Here is a 10,812-nt window from a genome sequence, read left to right as displayed (position 1 = left end):
TCGGCGCGGAACAACGGAGCTGAAGGCGAAGGAGTTCGAATAATGTTTTAGGGCTAGAGGGAGGGCGTAGGCGTAAAATATCCCTCAATCGAGCGTTCGAAACGCTGATCGCGGGTATCGAACCGCGATCAGCTTGTCTCCTAATAAAAAACGGGCTTATTTTATAAGCTGTGCAAACGCCAAAACAAACGGTGCAGCGGCGTTTTAAAAAACGCCGCCGCACTTATAAGCTGCCTCAAACGGGCTCTTAATTTTACTAGCGGTGCAACAAGCCAAGCTAAACTCGAGGAAGCACGGCTCTAACCACAAATAATTACATATTGTGTGTATATTAGGTTATTCAGACGGTACATATAAATTACACTTAGGTATAAGTGTAACATAATTATACCCTCCGAATAACCTAATATGTATATAAATATTTCTCGGCTCTAACTGGTTTAAAATAATATTAATATAAAAAATATTTAAAATATATAAAATTTTAATAATTTATTTTTAAAATAATTAAAAATATTCAAAAAAATAATATTTAAAATTTTATATCAAGTGATTTGGCATTATTTATCTCATATTTCACTCATTATACTTATCTTTTTATTATAATATTAATTTAAATTAATATTATTTGTTTTCTTTTATAATTAACAAGGCCGCACATGACTGGGTGAAAATATAAAATAATGAATTTTTAAATTGCTGCTAAAATAATCATCATAGAGGATTATTATACCTCAAATTTAAAATAGTCGGATACTATTTTGATACTTCTATAAATTCTACGACAAAAAATGTCATATGTAAATAGTCAGGAAATTATTTTATCACTTTATTTATTTATTAAATAATAGTTTTTAATATTTTTTTTAATTAAAAAAAATCAGTAATATAATAATGATAGCGTCGCTTAGAAGAAAAGCAACAAATACATAGATTATTTTGTGCACGTAACTAACATAATGAGAACATAATTTTCTGGAGACGATTCTCCATGCCTGAAAAGAACCCTTTTTCTTTGTCTTATTAAAATATTAATAAAATACACCTAAGTCTGAGTACAGCCATACCTCATTATTATTCAGACAAATTACACCCATAGAATATAATTTTATATATTTACCTGTTTGACTCCTAAAATTTCATATTTATATTTATAATCAGGGCCGTAAAAAATGCTCATGAACAGCTCGTGTTTGGCTCGATAAGTTGTTCGCGTTCGATTCGTTCGTTAAACAAGCAAACCAAACACGAATAATTTTTTTTTTAGATTGAATTATAAACAAATGAACAAGAACAAGAAGTTTTTTTATTATGTTCGGTTCATTTTAATTCGAAAAAAATAGATAATTAAGAATTAATATAATTATAAAATTTTATAGTAAAATTTTATGATACATTTGATAGGAAAATTTAAATTTTAAAATTTGAAATTTATTAAGTTATTACAAAGAATAATTTTTAATTCTAAATTATTTGAAATTGATATCCATCATTTTTATGATAATTTTTTAATAAATAAGTAAATTATTAATTTTTTAGCTCATTTCAAATCGAACACCAACTGAACACAAGCAATTCAAACAATTCAAATTAATTTTAAGCAAATCGTACCAAACACGAGCATCCTTTTCACAAACAATTTCGAATACGAGCCTATTTCAAATAGATTTAATTTCAAACAAACCAAACACGAGCAGAGCTTCTACTTGCTCATATCCGATTCGTTTACACCTCTATTTATAATAACGTGGTATCATAATAACATGAATGAAAATCCCCCTTTTATTATTTTTAAAGAGCAAATCAACCTCAATCTCTCTTATTTGAAAAGAACTATATATCTCACAAGCATTTGTCTTAATTAACGTCTGAATGATATATCTTGTGAAGGTTCATATTTAAAATGGTATCAAATTAAATGTCTGTATTCAAGGTTCATATTTACATGTGTGGTCCGAATATGCGAACAATGACGTTGATCGGACAATATTATTGCATAGTGTCGTGGTAATATCTATGTATTCATCTGCACATCCTGATGTCCAAACAGAAAAAAACAATTTTGTAGTCAAATCCACTTTGTCATCCACATGTCCAAGTGTGCAGTTGGGAGACAAGATACTAGTTGTTCTTTTGATGTGTGTGTGTGTGTGTGTCTATATATATACGAGAAAAATTCACACCAGAAAACAGTAACACAGCGGAACACACAGATTTACGTGGTTCGACAAATTGCCTACGTCCACAGAGTTGCAGAGAATTTTACTACTTAAGAAATTTACACCAGTGGATCACCTCGACTTACAAGAGAAATCTCACTTCATTGGTCTCTCTTCTTCTCTCTCTAGATCGAGATACACCGAAGAAACTCTACACCGATATACACCAAAGAAGATAAACTTACAAGAGAAATAAACCCAATTTCTCTTCTGCCACAAACCACCAAGAAGAAGCCAAGGGAGATCAATCTTTTTCTTCTTTTTTCTCCCTTCTACCGCAAGGAACAACTTCTTGCACTTTCCTTCCTTCTATTCTGAGAAAGCCCGAAGAAAAACACCAACCGTGCTTCCAAACTTTCTTCTCTTCTGTTCGCAACTTAAAGGAGACGAGAGGCGGGAACGGTTCGCTACAGAAGGGAGGCGCGACACTTCGTGAATCAGGACCAGGGAGCGGCGGGAACAGGTATCGCGACAGTAGAGCGGGAGCAATTACAATGATTTGCGATCGGGCGCGACAAGCGGGAGTGGGATCTGGATCAGGCTCCAACACTTAACAATCTCGCATTAAAGAACAATACACCTGTTACAACGTCTTCTTCCTCAAACTGATATCCTCCACTGGCTGTGTCGCCCTTTTCTTCAAACATGAATCCTCCATCTCTGCAATTCAAAGCCCTGTCTTCACTCCAGAAGACCAACTGAAGTTGTGCACAACTTCAGTTTCTGAAGAGTAACACCTTCAGTCAACATATCAGCAGGGTCAACATAGCTTTACACCTCTAAGTTATTTCTTGGATTACACTTTTCTCTACTTGCAACTCCCACTGCATGAGCAATATCATGCCTCTGTTGAATGCCTCTTCCAACAAGTCTAGCCTTGTATCTTTTACTGTCATCATACTTAGTTTTCACCTGGTACACCCACTTATTGTGTAATGTCTTCTTCCCTGTTGGAAGTTCTGTCAGCTCCCACTTGCTCGAACATTGATCTTGCAAGATTTCTTCTTTGTTCTGTGGTTCTCCACCATCTGTCTGTGGAACAATAGGAATGGGTGTCCCGGACCCACTCTCTTCTTCACTTTCATCATCAACAGAACTATGAACTGTCAGTAATAGCACATCTTGTACTTCTTCAGATACCACATTTGTGCAATCATTCTTCATCTTCTTGGAATTCCTGCAATTACGCTTTATATGACCAACCTTGCCACAATTTCAGCAGGTTGTCTGCTGACCAGACTTTGATTTTGATCTCCCTCTATTTGAGTTTCTATCATGTCATTTCCCTCTGAAATCAACACTCAGTGTCGAATTTGTACCTGAGATCTCGCCAGAATCTTTCCTGTGAACCTCCTCATCCAAAATCAAATCACGAATATCACAACATTTCAGTAACTGTGATTTCTGCAGTTACTCTTTATATGACCAACCTTGCCAAAATTTCAGCAGATTGTCTGCTGACCAGACTTTGATTTTGATCTCCCTCTATTTGAGTTCATGTCATCTCCCTCTGAAATCAACACTTAGCGTCGAATTTGTACCTGAGATCTTGCCAGAATCTTTCCTGCAAACCTCCTCATCCAAAATCAAATCACGAATACCATCACATTTCAGTTTAAATTTACCTACAGAACTGCTAATTATTGTTCTCATGACTTCCCAACTATTTGGTAACGATGCCAACAATATCAGCGCACATAGCTCATCATCAAAATCAATTTCAACAGATGATAATTGATTTGTGATAGTATTGAAATCATTCAGGTATTAAGCAACAGAAACACATTCCACCATTTTCAAGTTGAATAACTTCTTCATCAAGTACACATTGTTATTCACCGATGGCTTTTCATACGTACGTGATAAGACTCCCATGAGATTTGTATTCATCCTCTCCTTGACGACGTTGTGTGCAATGAACCTCGATAGGGTCAATCGAATAACCTTAGAACTTATTGATACAATAAATTTCATTCAGTCTCATCCATCCTTTCAAGTCTTTTCCCCAATAATGGAAGATAAAGTTTCTTCTCATAGAGGTAATCCTCTATCTGCATTCTCCAGTAACCAAGATATATTCCATCAAATTTCTTGATCTCTCAAACCTTCACTTCATCTGCAGTCATCATTCTTTCTCAGATATGAACAAATCTCTGATACCAGTTGTTGGAAGATAAGATACAAGTTGTTCTTGTGGTGTGTGTATATATATATATATATATATATAACAGGAGAATGATCGACAACGAAGTGAAAAATAGAACGACAAAAATTCACACCAAAAACAGTAACGCAGCGAAACACATAAATTTACGTGGTTCGGCAAATTGCCTACGTCCACAAGGTTACAGAGGATTTTACTACTTGAGGAATTTACACCAGTCAATCACCTCGACTTACAACAGGAATCTCTCACTTCGTTGTTCTCTCTTCTTCTCTCTCTTTTTTTCTCTCTCTCTACATCGAGATACACGGAAGAAACTATATACCGAGATACACCGAAGAAGATAAATTTACAAGAGAAATAAAATCAATTTCTCTTCTGCCACAAGCCACCAAGAAGAAGCCAAGGGAGAACAATCTTCTTCTTCTTTCTTCTTCATTCTACCGCAAGGAACAACTTCTTGCACTTTCCTTCTTTTTATCCTGAGGAAGCCCGAAGAAGAACACCAACCATGACTTCCAAACTTTCTTCTCTTCTGTTCGCAATTTAAAGGAGACGGGAGGCGAGAACGGTTCGCGACAGCAGGGAGTCGCGACTCTTCGCGAATCAGGATCAAGGAGCGACGGGAACAGGTATCGCGACAGTGGAGCGGGGGCAATCACGATGATTCACGATCGGGGGCGACAGGCGGGAGCGGGATCAGAATTGGGCTCCAGCGCTTAACACAAACTTGTTGATTTGAGAAGCGAGTATAACAAATGCAAAATAATAAAATAATCTTTTTTTCATTTTCTTAATTTAAAAAAACAAAATAAGACAAAAAAATTTCAAATGGAAATGGTTCTTCCCCCCCAAATACTCAAATGGGAGAGGAAGACATGGTTGGATTTATGGGCACCTCTCTCTTTCATTCCTGGAATAAGGAGCCACGAGTATTAAAGAAAGAAGAGAAAATGAGTAACATCGCTTACAAAAAATACAAATATAAAATAAATAAATAAATAAAACCTTAGATTTTATGAAGGAGGCAAAGTAGGGGAAAATATCATGAAATATAACAGCTGTATTTATATATGTACCGCCTAAATTTTAATTTTTATAGATGTCGCCCTACCTATGTAGCCCAGAGATGTTAACGATCTGATTTTGAGACCTGCTTGAAATTGGCTCGAATATATTTAGTACGGCTCGAAATCTACTCGTGGCTCGTTAGATTCAATTTCAAATCGAGCCAGCTCGAAATTAAATAAAGCTCAATCCGGCTCAAAATGGAAACAAGCTGACTCAAATTGAGCTATATGGATTCTTTTCAACTCGAAATAGGCTTAACCCACCTCAAAAGTGAAACTAATTTGTTCGAATTGAGTTATTTGGGTCCCTTGTAGCTGTAAAGTAGCTCGGAACTTGTTATATTCAATTTTACTTAACATTATATATATTATTTTTATAAATAAAATGTACTGCGAGCTGATCTCGAGTCAATTCGAGTCGATTCATGTGTGACTCAAAATCGGGGTTGAAAAAAATTCGATCCAAAGTTCGGCTCATAGCACGACTCATTTATTTCAATCTCATCCCTTCCTCAGCTGAAATTCGAATCAATTTTCAAACGATTAATGTTCTTCGAACTAAACTCACAACCCTATTACCTATGCATATAAAATGTGTATTTCATTTTTTTTTTAAATTAATAAATAGATATTCTTTTATTTTGTACAAAAGCTTTGAGGGGTAAAAATATATAAATTAAAGTTTAAGTGTTAGATATGTAAAAAGATATGAATTGGGTGGTATGCATGTAAATGCCCCATTTTCAAAAAGGTCCAGAGCCTTTGAATTTTGTAATTCAAATTTGACCGGCATCTTCACTGAGATATTTTCTCATTACCACTAAATTATTTGAATGAAAACTGATGAATCGGAGAATTTGCATATACATCCACTAAATTGTATTTTTTTTTTCATATTTGCATGCCATCATATTTTCAAAATAATATTTACTTCTAAATGCCTTCTAAACGAAAAATTATTGCATCAGAACTCCGCACGTAGAGTTTCGTGCGGAGTCCAAAAAAATCACGACACGTGAAGGCACAAGAAAAAAAAATTGGTCTGATAACACAGGAGAATATTCCTCCCGTGTTATTTCATGTCATTCAGGTGTTATTGTGTTATAAGAATATTTCCGGCGTTATAATAACACAATAACACATAAATAACACGAGATAAATATTTTCTTGTGTTACAGGACATATTTTATTTTATTTTTCCTGCCAACGTCATGTGACGTGATTTTATTGGACTCCATACGTTCTATTTTTAAACACTAGGAACTATAACCGTTACGAAATATTATAATAGCTTGAATCGAATATCTTTCTATTTTAATTATAAATTTAACATAAAATTACATGAATAACATCTGACTCAAAATTTCAACGTGCCATTTTAATATTCTCCAAATTGAGGCGTCGGATTTAAAACTAACGTTTTCCACCTGTTTTCGCGTCATCGTAACTGCTGTGTTGATAAGATGCCCTCAGCAATGCAAGCAAAGCAGCAAGTGTTGAATTTTTTAGTGGCTTTACGTGTGAATCGGTCTGAAAAGTATCTATTTTTGTCATGTTTCTTAGGTTTATGCCATCTGAATTCTACGGCTGGGTTGCAGGGGTGTGAGGAATTAGCAAGTTTGAACTGAGAGAGTTTGCTTGTGTTGGATTTGTTAAAAAATAATATTTTTATAATATTTATATCTAGCTCAAAAAAATTTATTCGTGTTAGATTTATTTGTTTAAAAAGTTGAACACGAGTTGTTCGCATAAACAAACCATTTTGACAGTCTCAGGGCTGTCAAAGCGGCTTGTTGTTCAGGAACAACTAGTCTTCAGTTTGTTAAGTAGCTTGTATTCGATTTGTTTGCTAAGCAAACGAGTTGAACACGAATAAAATGTGTTAGACTCGATTAAACACAAAATAATTAAAATAATTAATAAAAAATAGAATAAAATATATTAAAACCTATTTAAATGAATGTTTTAATATAAATAATTAAATTTAAATCTTGCAATTATCCGTAATATTTTATGGATGAGTAAGATTATGTAGTGTTTATTGTAAAAAAAAATTATACTTGGTTGCAAATATAAAAAACTAGGATATCATCAAATTTTTAATATAAAGAATTAATGTTGGATTTAGCTAAATTAATCTAAATAATGCTATTATTAATAATATTTATAATCAAGAGTAACTTAATAAGACAAATGAAGGCTTCAATTTACTTGACATAACGGTCAAAAAAACATAATGTTCATTTGAATTAAAATTTAACTATAATTTTATTTTAATTATTTTCAAAATTTTCTTCGTGAGAAGAGATTAGAAATTACTAGAACAAAAAAACTACAAATCACCACAAACAAATTCAACATTTAGGGTCTGTTTGGTGCAGCTTGTACGTTTCAGGATAAGCTGTTTATCCTAAAACGCGGCCCACGGGCTGGCCGCAGGGGTCAACTCGCGACCAGCATTTAATGTAAAAACTCAAACGCAGTTTCAGATAAGTTGGCAAAACGCGCGAACCAAACGGTACGGTGGCGTTTTGAAAACACCGCCCGCAAACGGTACGGTGGCGTTTTGAAAACGCCGCCCGCACCTATAAGCTGCCCCAAACAGACCCTTAATCTACGTTCTTCTCAGCTTTGATGATTTAAACCATTTTAATCATCATGAATCGCTGTTAATGATATTTTCTTTTTCAAGAAAAAAAAATAATTAAATTAAATACAGAATATCTGAAAGACAAATCATTATTTAATCAAAATAAAGATATTATCTGCACAATGTTAAACCAAATGAATTCCAGACGCAATTAAACAGCACTGAATTCGCATCAAACTAAGCCCATAGAACCCACCCAAAACATTGGAACGCATACTGCCACCCAATTCTTATGTATTTACATATCTAACCGCAAAACATTCACCTTTTTACATTTCACACCACCCAAATCTTTCATATCACGTCAAAAATATCACTATTTCGTGAAACACATCTTTTCATGCATAGGCAGGGCGGCATACATGTAAAAATTAAAACTTTCAAGCGTTCGACATGTAAATGTGTATGAATAAAGTGGCATGCATGCAAGTCTTCCTTTTATTAAATCTAAAATTTTCAGATCATTCAGTAAAGCTCCCCTTCCTTATGAGTATGGATGATGCAATCAGATTTCGGATACGAGATGCAGGTCAGGACGTATCCGTCGGCCATCTGAGATTCGTCGAGAAAGGATCCATCAGACTGGTCGACATTGCCGGAAACCAAGAGACCGGCGCAGGTGGAACAAGCTCCAGCTTTGCAGGAGTAAGGGAGGTCGATTCCGGCGTTCTCGGCGGAGTCCAGAATGTAAGCATCGTCGGGGGCTTCGAACTCGTCCTCATTGCCGTCTGGACTGATGAGCTTGACCTTGTAGGCTGCCATGGCGGCGGCCTTGAAGCAGTTTGATTCAGTCTTGAGACTGGATGTTTTTGAAATGGATTTGGTGAAGGAAAGGGAAGCTGGGCTTCTCACCAACATGGAGGATAAAAATGGAGCTTTTATTCTGGTCTGGAATGAGTGGGCGGTGGAGAGAGGAGTAGTGCTCATTTTGATTGCCTGTAATAAAGGATTTGTTAATAGTTAAGGGGAATTTACATACATACCACTCAATTTCTATTTATTTACAAATGTAGCACCTAAACTTAACTTTAATATTTATATCATTCAAAATCTTTCATATCACATAAAAAATATCCTTATTTTAACTTTAAGGAAATGAAATGCACCTTTTCATGTAGAGGTAAGGTAGTATTTAGGGAAAAAATTAAACCTTTAGGTGTTAGATATGTAAATGCATAGGGATTGAGTGGTATGCATGTAAATCTTCCAAAATTTAAATGGTTTCATTTACATAAGTAACATACAATTCTTATGTATTTAAGTATTAAATACTTAAACTTTGAAATTTATATTTTATAACACTTCGGTGTCATAAATCTAGATAAGAAAAAGATGAATTTTACATGAAAAAAATCAGTACTTTGTATCAACAACCAAACGGTTCCTAAAAGTAAGAATGTGCAGACTATGATTATAACAAGTTAGGTGAATATGCGATGTTGGTAGTTGACGGGTCGCATCATGTTTCTGGACAGAGTAAAAGAAATGAATTGAAAATAGCAATTTTTAAAGAGAGTTAAAATTGATTTTAAGGGGATGGAGACAGCACAGTGATGCGATAAATAATGAAAAGAAAAAAGTGCAGAAATCTGAGATTAAACTAAAAGCTAATTATCATACACTCAACAAAATACTGGAATTACATGTCAGACCTTCACTTTCATTGCATCCAGCACCTTTTATATATATATATATATATTATTTGAGTTCAAACCTTCTTGCATTTAAGATGTTAATAGAAATGCCTTAAATGTCATTAGCAAAAAAATCTGGGAATCCCTTGCATAGAAACTAGAGCTGTGATAGAGCTGTGAAACTTGCTCGAAGATTGTAAATTGCTCAAAAATCGTATCGAATTTTGGCTTGGATAGAAAGCGGGTTCAAACCATTGGAGCCGAACTACGAGCCAAATTAAAGCATCAAATTTATTCCAATCCAATTTCGATCCTTTCTTGAATCGGATCAGGATCGAAATAAATTCTTATGCATTTGCATATTTAACACCTAAACTTTTAGTTTTACATGCATAACGAAAAGGCAGGGGTTTGAATCCCCTCTTTCCACAAAAAATTGTATCTAGTAGGCTGGTCGGGCAGGTCAAGACAAGTTTGAACTGGATCATGAGCCAAAAATGACATTGAGTCGTCTCATTTACAATTCAAACCGGTTCGAAAATCGGATCGATCCACACCGGACCAGATCGAAATTTAGCAGAATCAATTCACAATCCAATTTCGATCCGATAAAGAAAATTTTGATCCGACAACTAAGAAATTAGTCCATTTGAATCTTAAATCAATGATGGGGGATGAATAATAAAGGCAAAAATTGCCCAATTTACCACTAAGTTGGAACTTTTCTAATATGCAAGAACTTGGAGATTGTTTCGTTGCAAGTCTTTGGGATCAATAAATTTATGGATGCAATATAAAATAAATATATTAAATTTTAATTTCTCATGGCTATTTAATAAACTTTGAGGCAGTAATTCTTTTGTGTTTTGTAGGATGAAATTTAACTATTAGTTTTGTATTTGATTTTTCCCTCTAGTGTTTTTTCCCAATATTAGGCCACTTGGCATCCGGAGGACTTTAGTGCTATCGTGTGCTATTTGTCATTAACAAAAATGAGTTGCATATGCCAATCAATATCCTCAAACAAGAAATGTGGTCAATTTAGTTGCATTCCAATTGGGGTCGGAGAATTTCC

The 10,812-nt window shown here is 34.6% G+C and overlaps 1 protein-coding gene across 1 annotated transcript in view; it reads right to left on the bottom strand.

Moving 5' to 3' along the window:
* Window positions 1-8,213: 8,213 nt before the first annotated feature.
* LOC110033127 (ferredoxin, root R-B1-like) overlaps window positions 8,214-10,812 on the bottom strand; it is a 12,501-nt gene continuing 9,902 nt past the window's right edge. Inside the window, exon 2 of the mRNA XM_020737009.1 lies at window positions 8,214-9,039. Coding sequence (XP_020592668.1) covers window positions 8,569-9,030 — 462 coding nt within the window. The 5' untranslated portion in view covers window positions 9,031-9,039 and the 3' untranslated portion in view covers window positions 8,214-8,568. The remainder of the gene's footprint in view (window positions 9,040-10,812) is intronic.

The sequence above is a fragment of the Phalaenopsis equestris genome, unplaced genomic scaffold (genome assembly GCF_001263595.1).
Source record: "Phalaenopsis equestris unplaced genomic scaffold, ASM126359v1 Scaffold000002, whole genome shotgun sequence".
Lineage (NCBI taxonomy): Eukaryota > Viridiplantae > Streptophyta > Magnoliopsida > Asparagales > Orchidaceae > Phalaenopsis > Phalaenopsis equestris.
The sequence above is the reverse complement of the archived record's forward strand: the minus strand, read 5'-3'. Positions and strand labels throughout refer to the sequence as shown.